Source organism: Pristis pectinata, chromosome 14, assembly GCF_009764475.1.
Source record: "Pristis pectinata isolate sPriPec2 chromosome 14, sPriPec2.1.pri, whole genome shotgun sequence".
Lineage (NCBI taxonomy): Eukaryota > Metazoa > Chordata > Chondrichthyes > Rhinopristiformes > Pristidae > Pristis > Pristis pectinata.
The window spans coordinates 49321946-49338866 of record NC_067418.1 but is presented as its reverse complement, the minus strand read 5'-3'; the positions used below and the strand labels follow the sequence as shown (position 1 = coordinate 49338866).

The 16921-nt window shown below is 50.4% G+C and overlaps 1 protein-coding gene across 1 annotated transcript in view; it reads left to right on the top strand.

Moving 5' to 3' along the window:
- The window catches only part of LOC127578008 (cytosolic carboxypeptidase 2-like), an 84735-nt gene that overhangs the window by 57153 nt on the left and 10661 nt on the right, over window positions 1-16921 (top strand). The window contains exons 17-20 of the mRNA XM_052029714.1: window positions 2377-2449; window positions 10558-10779; window positions 14399-14441; window positions 16663-16859. Coding sequence (XP_051885674.1) covers window positions 2377-2449; window positions 10558-10779; window positions 14399-14441; window positions 16663-16859 — 535 coding nt within the window. The remainder of the gene's footprint in view (window positions 1-2376; window positions 2450-10557; window positions 10780-14398; window positions 14442-16662; window positions 16860-16921) is intronic.

Here is a 16921-nt window from a genome sequence, read left to right as displayed (position 1 = left end):
TACCACAGACCCCACCCCATAGACCCCACACCCACCACAGACCCCACCCCACAGACCCCACCCCACAGACCCCACACCCACCCCAGACCCCACCCCATAGACCCCACACCCACCACAGACCCCACCCCACAGACCTCACACCCACCCCAGACCCCACCCCATAGACCCCACACCCACCACAGACCCCACCCCACTATAGACCCCACCCCACAGACCCCACACCCACCACAGACTCCACACCCACAGACCCCACACCCACCACAGAACCCACCCCACAGACCCCACCCCACAGACCCCACACCCACCCCAGACCCCACCCCATAGACCCCACACCCACCACAGACCCCACAGACCCCACACCCACCACAGACTCCACACCCACAGACCCCACACCCACCACAGGCCCCACCCCACAGACCCCACACTCACCACAGAACCCACACCCACAGACCCAAACACCCACCACAGACCCCAACACCCACCACAGACCCCACACCCACCACAGACCCGAACAGCCATCACAGACCCCACACCCACCACAGACCCCACCCCACAGACCCCACACCCACCCCAGACCCCACACCCACCACAGACCCCACCCCACAGACCCCACACCCACCACAGGCCTGAACACCCACCACAGACCCCACCCCACCACAGAACCCACACCCATCACAGACCCCACACCCACCACAGACCCCACCCCACAGACCCCACACCCACCCCAGACCCCACACCCACCACAGACCCCACCCCACAGACCCCACACCCACCACAGGCCTGAACACCCACCACAGACCCCACCCCACCACAGAACCCACACCCATCACAGACCCCACACCCACCACAGACCCCACACCCACCACAGACCCCACCCCACAGACCCCACACCACAGACCTCAAACCAACCACAGACCCCACACCCATCACAGACCCCACACCCATCACAGACCCCACCCCACAGACCCCACACCACAGACCCCACACCCACCCTAAATTCAGCCCATCCCCTCCCTTCTGGTCAGGAAACAAACTGCAGGCAGCCTTTGCCCCCATGTTGGACTTTGTAGAAGTCAGTCCCTCTCTCCCAGACACCATCACCTACCGCCTGATTTGCACCCCTCCCACTCTTCAAAACCCCGACCATAAGTCTGTCGGACACAACTTGCTCCAATGATTTCCATTGACCTCCACCCTTCCTAAGCTCCAGCTGTTCTACAGTCCCGCCCCGTCACCTGATCCCTGCCCTCTGGTCTGCTTGCCACGTACAGATCCGCTGAACACCATCGTCCTCTGATGCAGATCTCCTCTCCCTCTTTCGGTGTCCTTCCATCTCTCCCTCCGCATCAACCCCACACCCTTTAGTCACCTGACCGTGTCCACACACAAACCCCCCCAACCCCGTGCGCTCCCCGTCGATCCTCCCACCATCGCTCAGGGGACTGGTTCAACCACTTGTCCCTCCTCTGCGGAACGCTCCCAACCCCTTCCGCCTTGCAGCCAGTAATGCAGCTTCGAAGTGTCTCACTAAAGCAGCAAGTTTGTGCACAGCAAGATCCCATGCAGGTTTTGTTTTGCAACACAGCCTGTTGTACAGATCACACACGGTGGTGTAGCGGTCAGCGTGACACTGTTACAACGCCAGTGACCCGGGTTCAATTCCGGCCACTGTCTGTGAGGAGTTTGTACGTTCTCCCCCCGTGTGTCTGCGTGGATTTCCTCCGGGTGCTCCGGTTTCCTCCCACATTCCAAAGACGTACGGGTTAGGAAGTTGTGGGCCTGCTATGTTGGCACCGGAAGCATGGTGACACTTGCGGGCTGCCCCCAGAACACTCTACGCAAAAGATGCATTTCACTGTGTGTTTTGATGTACATGTGACTAATAAAGATATCTTATCTCATCTTGGTTGAGGGGTTCCTATGGTCCAGGGCTCCAGAGAGAGCACTCCTGACCTACTGCGGCAGTGTAAGGTCTTTCCTGATACAATTAACCCACTGGGTTCCTTTCATTGATATGTTTATGGCACGTGGATGCCACTGGCAATGCCAGAATTTATTCCCTGTCTCTGAACTGTGGAGGCAGTTTACAGAGTCAGCCTCACTGGTGGGTCACCTGTTCAAGGATATCAAACTTCCTGCCTTGAACACCTCTTGTGGACCGGACAAGTGTTTACAACAATCCAGCCATGGTCGCTGTGACTCAGACTTTTTCTTAATCTTCAGATTTTTGTTTAAATATTTAAATTTAAATTCCCAGCTGCCTTGGTGGGATTTGAACTTGTGACTTTGGGTCAGTCTCTGGCTGTTGATCCAGTGACGTAGAAATGATGCTAGAGCATCAGCCTACCTTCAGTGGATGTTCCTCTTCCCTTCTAGACTGCTTGGCTTGAGGCAATGTCCACAGCTTACCTGCGCAGGCAGCACAACGCTACTCCAGGGCAGAAATACGGTAAGGTCTCCGAGTTCGTTCACTGGTATCAGAGTGCAGGAATGAAGGGTCTCGACCCAAAACATTGACTGTCCACTTCCCTCCATCGGTGCAGTCTGACCCGCTGAGTCCCTCCGGCACTCTGTGCGTCGCTCCAGATTCCAGCACCAGTGGACTCTTTTGTCTCCTGAGTGCGGTTCAGCTCTTGACGGAGACGGACGGAGCCCCGACTGAACGACTCCCTGTCTTTCTGGGGGATTCTCATACCTGTTGCGAAAAGGATGAGTGGGTTCCAACGCAGGCATCAGAAACCAGCCCTCTCAGGGCGGGCTGAATGTGGGTTTGATGCAGAATAAAGTTCTGTTCAGACTGACTCAAGCATTCAGTCGGAGGGGAAAATAGAACAGTTTGATGGAGTGGCAATTTTGATCTTACCAACAGCAGGTTAGTTCTCCACACCATCTCCTTTCTTTCCCTCAGCCGATGGATCAGATGAGTGTTTAAAATTAAATCACCAAATGGAATTCACTGAGTTGGCAGCAATACAATATTGAAATTCTTTTTCTCTTTAAGACATGGCTTTGAGTGACCTGCTATTAAAATTACTTCTTGCTTGGTATTGGTATTGGTTTATTATTGTCACTTGTACCGAGGTACAGTGAAAAACTTGTGTCGCAAACCGACCGTACAGATCAATTCATTACACAGTGCAGTTACATTGAGTCAGTACAGAGTGCATTGAGGTAGTACAGGTAAAAACAATAACAGTACAGAGTAAAGTGTCACAGCTACAGAGGAAGTGCAGTGCAATAAGGTGCAAGGTCACAACAAGGTAGATCGTGAGGTCATAGTCCATCTCATCGTATAAGGGAACCGTTCAATAGTCTTATCACAGTGCTTCTTATCTAACCTGGAATACAAACATGAAGATCCAAGTAAAGTTAATACAAATCCTGCTAGCTCAGGCAGGCAGGAATCAACGTAGTGTTTTTGCCTTCAACTTGTGCATTATTAGATTGCTCTGTCAAGGTAATTGGTCTCAGTTGAGAGAATTAAACTACTTAAGATAAGCGCTAGGAGACACAGGAGACTACAGGTGCTGAAATCTGGAGCAACACACAATCCGCTGGGGGAACTAAGCAGGTCAAGGAGCAGCTGTAGGGGGGGAAGGAATTGTCGATGCTTTGGGTCAAAACTCTGCACCAAGATAATTGTTAACCTTTCGTGTATCCTAAGGGCAGGCATGGTAGTGTAGCGGTTAGTGTAACACTATTACAGCGCCAGCGACCCGGGTTCGATTCTGGCCGCTGTCTGTAAGGAGTTTGTACGTTCTCCCCGTGTGTCTGCGTGGGTTTCCTCCGGGTGCTCCGGTTTCCTCCCACATTCCAAAGACGTACCATAGAACCATAGAACCATACAGCACAAAACAGGCCCTTCAGCCCACCATGTTGTGCCATCCATCAGACCACCCTCACACTATCTAACCCTTTCCTCCCGCATATCCCTCTATCTCACATTCCTCCATGTGCCTATCCAACAAACTCTTGAACCAGTCCAATGTATCTGCCTCCACCACCACCCCAGGCAGTGCATTCCATGCACCAACCACTCTCTGGGTGAAAAACCTCCCCCTGACATCTCCCTTGAACCTCCCACCCATAACCTTAAAGCCATGCCCTCTCGTCTTGAGCATTGGTGCCCTGGGAAGGAGGCGCTGGCTGTCTACTCTATCTATTCCTCTCAATATTTTATATACCTCTATCATGTCTCCTCTCATCCTCCTCCTTTCCAGTGAATAAAGCCCTAGCACCTTAAGCTTCTCCTCATATTCAATACTCTCTAATTCAGGCAGCATCCTGGTAAATCTCCTCTGCACCCTCTCCAACGCCTCCACATCCTTCCTATAATGAGGCGACCAGAACTGAACACAGTACTCTAAGTGTGGCCTAACTAGAGTTTTGTAAAGCTGCATCATCACTTCACGGCTCTTAAACTCAATCCCACGATTTATGAAAGCTAACATCCCATAGGCCTTCTTAACTGCTCTATCCACCTGTGAGGCAACTTTCAATGAACTGTGAATATGAACCCCCAGATCCCTCTGCTCCTCTACACTGCCAAGTACCTTGCCGTTTACCCTGTACTCTGCCCTGGAGTTTGTCCTTCCAAAGTGTACCACCTCACACTTCTCCGGATTGAACTCCATCTGCCACTTGTCAGCCCAGCTCTGCATCCTATCGATATCCCTCTGTAAGCTCCGACAGCCCTCCACACTATCCACAACACCGCCAATCTTAGTGTCGTCCACAAACTTACTAACCCAGCCTTCCACCCCCTCATCTAAGTCGTCTATAAATATCACAAAAAGTAGAGGTCCCAGAACCGATCCCTGCGGGACACCACTAGTCACTGCCCTCCAATCCAAGGGCACTACCTCCACCACAACCCTCTGCCTTCTACAGGCAAGCCAATTCCTAATCCACACAGCCAAGCTTCCCTGGATCCCTTGGCCTCTGACCTTCTGAAGAAGCCTACCATGAGGAGCCTTATCAAACGCCTTACTAAAATCCATATAGACCACATCCACCGCACTACCCTCATCAATCTTCCTTGTCACCTCCTCAAAGAACTCTATCAGGCTTGTGAGGCAAGATCTTCCCTTCACAAAGCCATGCTGGCTGTCCCTAATCAGTCCATGATTCTCCAGGTGTTCATAGATCCTATCCCTTAGAATCCTTTCTAACAGCTTACCCACCACAGACGTAAGGCTCACCGGTCTATAATTCCCTGGACTACCCCTAGTACCTTTTTTGAACAAGGGGACAACATTCGCCACCCTCCAATCCTCTGGCACCATCCCCATGGACAACGAGGACTCAAAGATCCTTACCAGCGGTTCAACAATCTCCTCCCTCGCCTCTCGAAGCAGCCTGGGGAAAATCCCGTCAGGCCCTGGAGATTTATCTGTCTTAATATTATTTAACAACTTCAACACATCCTCTCTCTTGATATCTACAACCTCGAGAACATTACCCCTACCAGCACTCCCTTCCGCATCATCAAGACCCCTCTCCCTGGTGAATACCGAAGAGAAGTACTCAGTGAGAACTTCTCCCACTTCCGCCGCCTCCAGGCAAATTCTCCCACCTTTGTCCTTAATCGGACCTACCTTCACCCTAGCCATCCTCCTACCCTTCACGTACGTGAAAAAGGCCTTGGGATTTTCCTTAACCCTACTAGCCAACGCCTTTTCATGTCCCCTTCTAGCTCTCCTCAGCCCTTTCTTAAGTTCCTTCCTTGCTACTCTATATTCCTCACGGGCCCTGTCTGAACCTTGCTGCTTATACCTCACGTACGCTACCTTCTCCCTAACTAGTCGTTCCACCTCTCTCATCACCCACGGTTTCTTCACCCTGCCATTCCTTCTCTGCCTCACCGGGACATATTTATCCCTAACATCCTGCATAAGATCCCTGAACATCGACCACATCTCCGTGGTACATTTCCCTTCAGAAAGGACATCCCAATTTACACTCCCAAGTTCTCTCCTTATAGCCTCATAGTTTGCCCTTCCCCAATTAAATATCTTCTTGTCCTCTCTGCACCTGTCCCTGTCCATGACAATTTTAAAGGTTATGGAGCAATGGTCACTGTCCCCCAAATGCTCACCCCCCAATAGATCCTTCACCTGTCCTGGTTCATTTCCTAAAACTAGATCTAGCATGGCATTCCCTCCTAGTCGGCCTGTCAACATACTGCGTCAGGAATCCCTCCTGGACACATTTAACAAATTCCGTCCCATCTAAACCTTTGGCACTAAGCAGGTTCCAGTCTATATTTGGGAAGTTGAAGTCTCCCATTATAACAACCCTGTTATTTCTGCTTCCCTCCAAACACTGCCTGCCAATCTGCTCCTCTATATCTCTACTGCTACCCGGGGGCCTATAGAATACTCCTAGCAGAGTAACTGCTCCTTTCTTGTTCCTAACTTCTACCCATACGGACTCCAGAGATGATCCTTCTACAACATCCATCCTTTCCACAGCCGTAACAGTGTCCCTGACCAGTATCGCCACCCCTCCTCCTCTTCTCCCCCCTTCCCTATCCCTCTTAAAACACCGAAAACCAGGAATATTCAATATCCACTCCTGCCCTGACGTCAGCCACGTCTCAGTAATAGCCACGATATCAGAGTCCCCCATACTTATCCAAGCCCTCAGTTCATCCCCCTTATTCCTGACTCTTCTTGCATTTAAGTAAACACACTTCAGTCCATCTACCTTACTACTTTTACAGCCTGTATTCTGCTTCTCCTTCCCCAAAGCCTCTCTACCTGTTTGATCTAACTTTCCCCCATCCCCTTCTTCCTCTGACCTACTCCTCCGGTTCCCTTCCCCCTCAAAAACTAGTTTAAACCCTCCCGAACCACCCTAGCAAACCTAGCCGCAAGGATATTGGCACCCTTCTGGTTCGGGTGTAACCCATCCTCTCTGTACAGGTCCCATCTTCCCCAGAAGAGATCCCAATGATCCAGAAATCTAAAACCCTCCCTCCTGCCCCAACTTCTCAGCCACGCATTTATCTGCCACCTCCTCCTATTCCTGCCTTCACTATCGCGTGGCACCGGCAGCAATCCTGAGATTGCTACCCTTGAGGTCCTGTTCCTCAGTCTTCTGCCTAGCTCCCTGAACTCATTCTTCAGGACCTCATCTCCCTTCCTACCTATGTCGTTGGTGCCAACATGGACCACAACTTCTGGCTGCTCTCCCTCCCACTCAAGAATCCTGTGGACCCGATCAGTGACATCCCGGACCCTGGCACCTGGGAGGCAACATACCATCCGGGATTCATGCTCACTGCCACAGAACCTCCTGTCTGTTTCCCTGACTATCGAGTCCCCTATCACTACCACATGTCTCTTTCCCACCCTTCCCTTCTGAGCAGCAGTACCAGTCCCAGTGCCAGAGGCCTGGTTACTGCAGCTAGGCCCCTGCAGGTCATCCCCCTCAACAGCCTCCAAGGCGGAAAATCTGTTACTGAGGGGAACAGCCTCCGGGGTTCCCTGCTCTGCCTGCCTGCCTGACTTCTTCTTCCTCTTCCCTCCCCTGACAGTCACCATTCTACCTGCCTCCTGAACCTCAGATGTACCTGCTCTAAAGGGGGTGACTGTCACCTGATGCACCGTGTCTACATAACTCTCTCCCTCCCTCATGCTGCGCAGTGTTTGTAGCTGCAACTCCAGCTCATCAACTCTGAGCCGAAGTTCGTCCAGCCTCAAGCACTTACTGCAGATGTGGCCATCTTGGACCGCAGCAAGGTCCACGAGTTCCCACATCAAACAGCTGCAGCATATGACCATGTCCTCCATCTGACTACCTTTTTCTCCCCCTAGTTAATCCCACTTACAAATCTATAATAGACAACATGTAAACCTTACCTTTACCTACTTACCAGCTACTTACCCTCCTTGCCCCTTCACGCCGAAGCCCCTTGAGCCAAAGCCCGACCACTCTGCTGCCTCTCACTCCGCTGCCCGCTCCGACACTGCCCACTCTATAGGCTGTTTGCTTTCTTAAGCTGCCCGCGCCGCGCCTGCGCAGTCCAGCCCCCACTCAACCAGTTAGAAAAAACTTTTAAAACGCTTACTAAAGCAAGTTATAAAAATCCAACCCTTACACTTAAAACCCTAATAAAAGTGATAAAAAGAAAAAACTTAGCAGCTCTGAAGTCCTCCGAACCGAAGCCCTCGAGTCCTCTGAAGTTTTTTTTCCTCTCTCCTTTTAAAAGCTGCCCGCACCGTGCCTGCGCAGTCCAGCCCCCACTCGACCAGTTAGAAAAAACTTTTAAAGCACTTACTAAAGCAAGTTATAAAAATCTAACCCTACAGGTTAGGAAGTTGTGGGCGTGCTACGTTGGCGCCGGAAGCGTGGCGACACTTGCGGGCTGCCCCCCAGAACACTCTACGCAAAAAGATGTACATCGAAACACACAGTGAAATACATGTGACTAATGAAGATATCTTATCTTATCTTCACTTAGTACTACTGCATTAAGAACTTGCATAGAGCATACGGCAGAGAAACAAACCACTGGCCCAAGCCCTGCACCATTTCCCTCTTATGCTCACCTAGTCTCTATTCTTAAAGGCATCTATAATAATCTGCTTCTCCTTGTGGAGGCGAATTCCACCTTCTCATTACTTCCCTGAGCTCTCTGATTGAGTTCTCAGTGACCACCTTACATAGTCTCTCGTCCCACAGACACCTTGTATGTGTCCACTCTGTCAAAAGTCTATATTAGTCTATATTAGTCGCACGTACATCGAAGCACACAGTGAAATGCATCTTTTGCGTAGTGTTCTGGGGGCAGCCCGCAAGTGTCGCCACGCTTCCGGCGCCAACATAGCACGCCCACAACTTCCTAACCCGTACGTCTTTGCAATGTGGGAGGAAACCGGAGCACCTGGAGGAAACCCACGCAGACACATGGGGAGAACGTACAAACTCCTTACAGACAGCGGCCGGAATTGAACCTGGGTCGCTGCCACTGTAAAGCGTTACACTAACCGCTACACTACCGTGCCTCAGACATCATTGCTTGCGCTGAAGACCACGCAGTCGGTCTTCTTGTTTATCAAAGATGTCAATATGTGTGTGTGTGTGTGAGGGTGCGTGTGTGTGTGTGTGTGTGTGTGTGTGTGTGTGTGTGTGTGTGTGAGGGTGCGTGTGTGTGTGTGTGTGTGTGTGTGTGTGTGTGTGTGTGTGTGTGTGTGTGTGTGTGAGGGTGTGTGTGTGTGAACTTTCATTGTTACAGGTAAAATTTCATTCAGGCTTTATATCTGTAATTACTGAGAGCTCACACACCCATTTACAAGAATCATTTCCAAAGCAGTGCTGTGCAGTGTAAAGTCAATCCCGTTATATGATTATTCCACTTTTGAAATTGCAAGTTACCGGTACTCACACTTCCTGCCCCAAACCTTTGCCGCTTTGATGCTCTTCCTTTCACCCTCTCCACATCTGTGCATCAAAATGTTTTTAAGCAGCAAACATAATGTAATTCCATAGCTTCACACAACATTATTTACAAATCCAATTACATGGGGCATTCCATGATCCTGGTTTAAACTGAGTGGGACTTCCTCCAGTAAAGTGTACTCACTGTCCAGGATTTCCCACCCCATCAGTTCTGATCTAAGGTCATAGTTAACTCTGTTTCTCTCTCCACAGCTGCTGCCTGACGTCTGTGGAGGTGAGGGGGCTGTGGGGAGGTCCTCCTCAGCCCTCTCGGTCTCAGTTGAAACTTCAGTCAAAACTCTGACTGACTTTTGGGACACTTGCCCCCTCTTGAGGTCTGGCATTTTTCTGCATAGTGCCAAGCTTCCCCTGAGCGGTGAAAATCTCACTGGGAGCCTGGTGCAGTCAGGACACATCCCATCTCAGAGAAGTGGACAGGATTTCAGGCAGATCAGGAGGGGCAAAACTCCCAACCCATCATCCTTTACCTCCAGAGACGTGCTGTGAATATAATTCATTAGAATTGATCAATTTGTACCATTCAGAAAGAATTTCTATCCTATTTAGTCACTCCTGGCTCTGCACTCGGTCCATTTTCTCAATTTTATTGGGATGTCAGAATACTCCCTCTCCCTCTCACACACACTCACACTCACACTCTCACTCTCTCGTACACTCTCACATTACCTCTCTCTCACACATGCACGCTCTCACACGTGCTCTCTCTCACACACACACACCCTCTCTCACTCAATCTCTCTCACTCACTCTTTCTCTCTCTCTCAGTTGCTCACTCACACGATCTCTCTGGGGCACGGTAGTTTAGCGGTCAGCATAACGCTATTACAGCACCAGTGACCCGGGTTCAATTCCTGCCGCTGTCTGTAAGGAGTTTGTACGTTCTCCCTGTGTATCTACGTGAGTTTCCTCCGGTTTCCTCCCACAGTCCAAAGACGTACGGGTTAGGAAGTTGTGGACGTGCTATGTTGGCATCGGAAGCGTGGCGACACTTGCGGGCTGCCCCCCAGAACACTCTATGCGAAAGATGCATTTCACTGTGTGTTTTGATGTACATGTGACTAATAAAGAAATCTTCTCTTATCCATCTCTCAGAAAAGTTTGTGTGGGACAATGGGGAACCCAGTCCCGTGACCTCACAGCAGCGAGCTGTGTGCCAACGCCACGCCCTTCCCGTGAGCATTGTCGACCAACAGTCCTGGGATCCGCCACAGCAGTCCAGCACCCCCATCAAGCTGCACCCGCTTCCCTTTGACGCCGAGCTGTTGTGCACAGATACGCTGCGGCAGTGCTTGAGCGACTACAGCTGGAAACCAGGTGAGAGGTGACCTGAGTGGAGGAAGCCCCAGATCACACTACCCGGCACCCCCCACCCCCCAGCCACCACTCATCAGAGGGCTGCTCACAGCTCTGTCGAACAAGAAACGTGTATCCCACGGACGCAGGTTTAACCTCGAAGCAGTGACGTGGAGATCTACAGGAGTGGGTTTAGACCTCGTGCTGTTAGCCTGGTTCCAAAGCAAAGGAGTGGAGTGCTCCTTGAGTTATTACAGACAGAGTTTATTGATGGGACAGAGTTGTTCCGGATCCTGGTGGTGGGATCGGCAATGCCGGATGGATTGTAATGCAGGCTGGAAGGGGTATTGGTATTGGTTTATTATTGTCACTTGTACCGAGGTATAGTGAAAAAACTTGTCTTGCAAACCGATTGTACAGGTCAATTCATTACACAGTGCAGATACATTGAGTTAGTACAGGGTGCATTGAGGTGGTACAGGTAAAAACAATAACAGTACAGAGTAAAGTGTCACAGCTACAGAGAAAGTGCAGTGCAGGTAAACAATATGGTGCAAGGTCACAACAAGGTAGATCGTGAGGTCAGAGTCCATCTCATTGTATACGGGAACCGTTCAATAGTCTTATCACTGTGGGGTAGAAGCTGTCCTTGAGCCTGGTGGTACGTGCCCTCAGGCTCCTGTATCTTCTACTTGATGGGAGAGGAGAGAAGAGAGAATGACCCGGGTGAAGGTGTACACCGTGAAATGATTCAGTGATCACAGAGTCAATGGAGTCATACAGCACGGAAACAGGCCCTTCGGTCCAACTCGTCCATGCCGAGCAAGGTGCTCAGCTGATCTAGTCCCATTTGCCCACATTTGGCCCATATCCCTCTAAACCTTTCCTATTCAAGTGTCTTTGAAACGTAATTGTACCCGCCTCTACCACTTCCATACATCCGCCACCCTCAGTGTGGAAAAACTTGCCCCTCAGTTCCCCTTTAAGTTTTTCCCCTCTCACCCTAAATCTGTGCCTTATAGCTTCAGACTCCCCTACCCTGGGTTAAGAACTGCGACTATCTACGCCCCTCATAATTTTATAAACCTCCATAAGGTCACCCCTCAGCCTCCTTCGCTCCAGGGAAAACAGTCCCGGCCCATCCAGACTCTCCTTATAACTCAAGCCCTCCAGTCCCGGCAACATGCAACATTCTTGTCATACCATGGAGTCTGCCAACTCGTTCAGTCTCCCTCTTGCTGCCCCTTTGCAAACCATATTATTGTGAACTCAAGAGGCATCAAAATGGTGGAAATACTCAGAAGGTCAGGTAGCAACTGTGCAGAGAAGAAACAAATCTCCAGTTCAGAAAGATATTGATGAAAAGTCATTCAGATGGAAGGCTGTCTCTTACTCCCTCCACAGCTGCTGCCTGACCCGAGTGTTTCAAGCATTCTCTGTTTTATTTCAGAGCCACAACATCAGCAGTCTTTCTCTGACTATCATTGACTCAAGCCATCCAGTTACTCTCTTTCCACTACCCCTCTGCAAACCACAAACCCACCCACTTCGTCTTCAAATCCCATGCCCTCCCCAATCTATCCGACAAGCTGTTGTGAAACAGGTTTGAGGTCTCGAAGGACAAGGACTCTGGACACAGTCTTAGAGGTAAATGATTTATTTATGAAGATAAATGCACGGAAAAGGTAACAGGGGCAACACACACATGCACCGGTGATAGCGAGCATGGGAAAATTGCAACAAGGGTAAAACACACACACACACACACACACACACACACACACACACGCACACACAACGAACTGGGTACAATCAAGGAAAAGCAATACGCTACCCGCCACCCCTTGACTCAGTGCAGGCACGGATCGATGCTACCAGGAATACTAACTTAGAACGCTCCTAACCTTGGTGAAGTGCACACCTTACCAACGGTCTCTCCAGCATCGTTTCACGGTTCCTCAGAGCAAACAAAGCGGCCGAGCCAAGCACATGTGGCACTCTTTATAGTGCTGGAGGGCTGGGGGGGGGGGGTGTCCAGCCTAGGTAATTTAAAAAGGCCAATGGCCTGAGGCCAAGTACAAAAGTTCTTAAAGGGACCAATGGTCAGGTGTGCGCTGATGGGTGGGGCGGGGCCAAACCTTGATTGGCAGTGGTGTGTCTTTCGACCAGGTGGGGGCAGTGCCGTCATCCCACCAGGTAGGGGCAGTGTTATCACATGATAGCCACGACCCTCCACAATACACAAGCCCAGCCCATTTAATCTCCATGTGCAATTCATGTAACCTCATCCACATAATGGAATCCCCCCTCCCATTCGAACTTCTTCCATAAGTCCCCTCATTACTCTCCTCATCGTGAACTTGACCATCCACTTAATCTTCCACAAGCCTTGTATACTTCCCCACGCACGGATCCTGCAATCTGTCTCCCACCACCCACCGCCCACTACATGTATTGCCCTTTGGTTGATTATCTCCACCCATTCAATCTCCATCCACAACCCACATAAACCCTACCCTGTCACAGTCTCCTCCCAGTAACCACGTGACTGTATCCTATCATAACTGTTTCCGCCTAATGATAAGATAAGATCTCTTTATTAGTCACCTGTACATCAAAACACACAGTGAAACACATCTTTTTTTGCTGACAGTGTTCCGGGGGCAGCCCGCAAGTGTCGCCACGCTTCCGGCGCCAACATAGCACGCCCACAACTTCCTAACCCGTACGTCTTTGGAATGTGGGAGGAAACCAGAGCACCCGGAGGAAACCCACGCAGACACATGGGGAGAACGTACAAACTCCTTACAGACAGCAGTGGAAATTGAACCCGGGCCGCTGGCACTGTAATAGCGTCACGTTCACTGCTACACTACCGTGCCTGCCCCTTTATATCATTGTATGCTCCATTATATCAAGGAGTCTAACCTCTGTTTCATGGTCAGAGGAAAGGAAATTCCAAATTGAAATTTCCAAATAGAACCAAGTGAACATAGAACAGTACAGCACAGGAACAGGCCCTTCGGCCCACAATGTCTGTGCCAACCATGATGCCAAATTAAACTAACCCCATCTGCCTGCACATGATCTGTATCCCTCCATTCCCTGCCTGTTCATGTGTCTGTCTAAATGCCTCTTAAAGTCCACTATCATGCCTGCCTCCACCACCACCCCTGGCAGCACATTCCAGGCACCCACCACTCTCTGTGAAAAAAAAAACACTTGCCCCACACATCTCCTTTGAACTTTCCCCATCTCACCTTAAGGCTATGCCCTCTAGTATTTGACATTTCTGCCCTGGGAAAAAGGCCCTGTCTACCCTATCTATGGCTCTCATAATTTTATAAACTTCCATCAGGTCTCCCCTCAGCCTCCGACGCTCCAGAGAGAACAACCCAAGTTTGTCCAATCTCTCTTTATAGCTCATACCCTCTAATCCAGGCAACGACCTGGTGAACCTCCTCTGCACCGTCTCCAAAGCCTCCACAGCATTCCTGTGATGTGATGACCAGAACTGCATACAATGTGGCCTGACCAAAGTTTTATACAACTGCAACATGACTTCCTGACTATAGTGCTCAGTGCTTAAAACTGTAGGATATTCTTGAGATCTGAATGTTTGTGATCTTTCACCTCCTAGGTGGTTTGCCTCTGAGACGTATTCCCTCCGCAACCCTAAATCGGTAGGTATCTGCGCATTTGTGTGCATCCTTATACTCGCTGTCACATCTTTCCGAGGGTTCACCTCTCCCTCCCTTTGTAAGCTGCTGGAATCCCACTGCACCCCTCTAATTCTGCTCTCTTGTTCATCCCCATTTTCAATGCTCCACCGTTGCTCTCAATGCGCTAAACTCCCTCCCTCCCTCTGTGTGTGTCTCCATATTATCCATGTAGGTGTTAAGCCTGCATTTCCTCTGGCCAGGATTGTCATCATCTGGCTTAGTATCTTCTTAAAGTGAGACAAATTTTGTCCTGTTCCCTGTTCCATGTCTTGGGTCCACCCAACCTAATCCCACCTCCCAGCACAGGGTCTGTGTCTCTACAGGGCAAGTTCAAGTATGGGTTAAACGCAGTGTCAACGTCTGCTGCCCCTACTGTTTCAGGCTGTGTGAACTAGAGCCCACCAAACTCTGGGTAAAAACCTCTTCCCCATCTCCTATTCCTTCCAAGTGATATCTACGCCCCATGGTCTTTGACCTCTCTGCTGAGGAAAAGAGCTCCTTCTGATTTTTCTCTGTCTGGGCCCCTTATAAGTTTATTCACCTCAATCAAGTCCCTCCTCAGCATCTCTTGTTCCAAGTAAATCAATCCCAACTTATTGAACATAGAACATTACTACACAGCACAGGCTGTGCACAGTACAGCACAGAACATAGAACATTACAGCACCAGCACAGTACAAACATCACTACCCTCTGTCTCCTGTTATCAAGGTAATTTTGGATCCAATTTAACAACTCATTGTGGATCCTACGTGACTCAATCTTCTGGACAAGCCTATTATGAGGGACCTTGTCAAATGCTTTACCAAAGTCCGTGTAGGCAGCATTCACTGCCCTACCCTCATCAATCACCTTTGACATTTTGTCAAAAAACTCAGTCGAATTTCTAAGACATGACCTCCCCCAAAAACAAAGCCATGCTGTCTATCCCTAATGAGCCTATGTTTTTTCCAAATGTGAATAGATCCTATCCCGAAGAATCTTCTCAAATAATTTCCCCACCACTGATGTAAGGCTCACAGGCCTATAATTTCCTGGTTGGTCCTTTCCTAAACAATGGAACAGCATTGGCTGTTCTCCAGTGTCTTGCCTGTGGCTAAAGAGGATACAAAGATCAATCTCCTCCCTTGCCTCCCTCAGTATCCCGGGATAGATTCCATCAGATCCCAGGGACTTTACCAACTTTTCAAGACCCCCAACACCTCCTCCTCCTTAATATTGACATGCCCTAGGATATCAGCGTACCCCTCCCTGATCTCACTATTATCCACGTCCTTCTTGGTGAAGTACTCACCTACTTCCTCTAGCTCCACACATAAATTCCGTCCTTCATCCTTGCGTGGATCGATTCTTTCCCTAGCTCCCCTCTTGCTCCTAATATATGTATAAGATGCCTTGGGATTCTCCTTAATCCTACTTACCAAGGACATTTCCTAGCCCCCTTTCAGCTCTCCTAATTTCAAGTCCATTCCTGTATATTCCTCAAATCCGTTGTCTGATTTCGGCTTCCTAAACCTTACACGGGCTTCCTTTCTCTTTTGGCTAAACTTACAATATCTCTTGTAATCCAAGGTCCCGAACCTTGCCATCCTTGTCGTTCTTTCATCCTGGGATCAGCGCTGGGACCTTCGTTGTTTGTAATATGTACGTTGGAGCTGGAGATAGTTGTAATATCTCAGAGTCTGACTTCAGCCCTTGTGTGAAGCAGTCTCTCTCTCTCCAACAAGAGCCAACCCTTTGGTCGTCCCTTCTCGTCAGAGTGAGTGGTTGATCTCCGACCACGGCCTTCCCCGTGACACAGGTTCCCACCAGCAGCATGCACATTGCTTTCTGGACACCTCGACTCTGCCCGACGGTGGAACAAAGGGATTCAGTCCTTCAAAGTCACCATGTTCCTTAACCGTAAGGAAGGAACATGGGCGGGGGCACAGAGCAGGGCGACCCTGGGGATGGGGACACAGACTGGGGCATCCCTAGGGGTGGGACACAAGACTGGGACGTCCCTAAAGGTGGAGACACAAAACTGGGGCGTCCCTGGGGTGGGGACACAGACTGGGGCATCCCTGGGTGGTGGGGACCCAAGACTGGGGTGTCCCTGGGGGGTGGGGGGGAGGTGGGGACGGGCTGTCCCTCTGTGCCTCCAGGTATGCAGTGACACACTAACGGTCGCTTCCCCGCACAGACCTCTGAGCACGTACTCAGCCCCGGGCCCCAGGACTCCGGTAACAAATCGGCAGCTCGCGTCAAAGTCGGCTACTCCTCACCTGGAGGAACCGAGGCCGCCGGCGCCACTGGAAGGGCTGAGTCCAGCTGCCGACGGACTGATAGCCAGGCCAGACACCAAAGTGAGACCCAAGCCAGTCACCGCTGCAGAGTCGGGTAAGGTGTGGCCCTGCATGAAGTTGCGGCGGGGGTCCCAAACGCTGCGGGGGAGAGCGAGG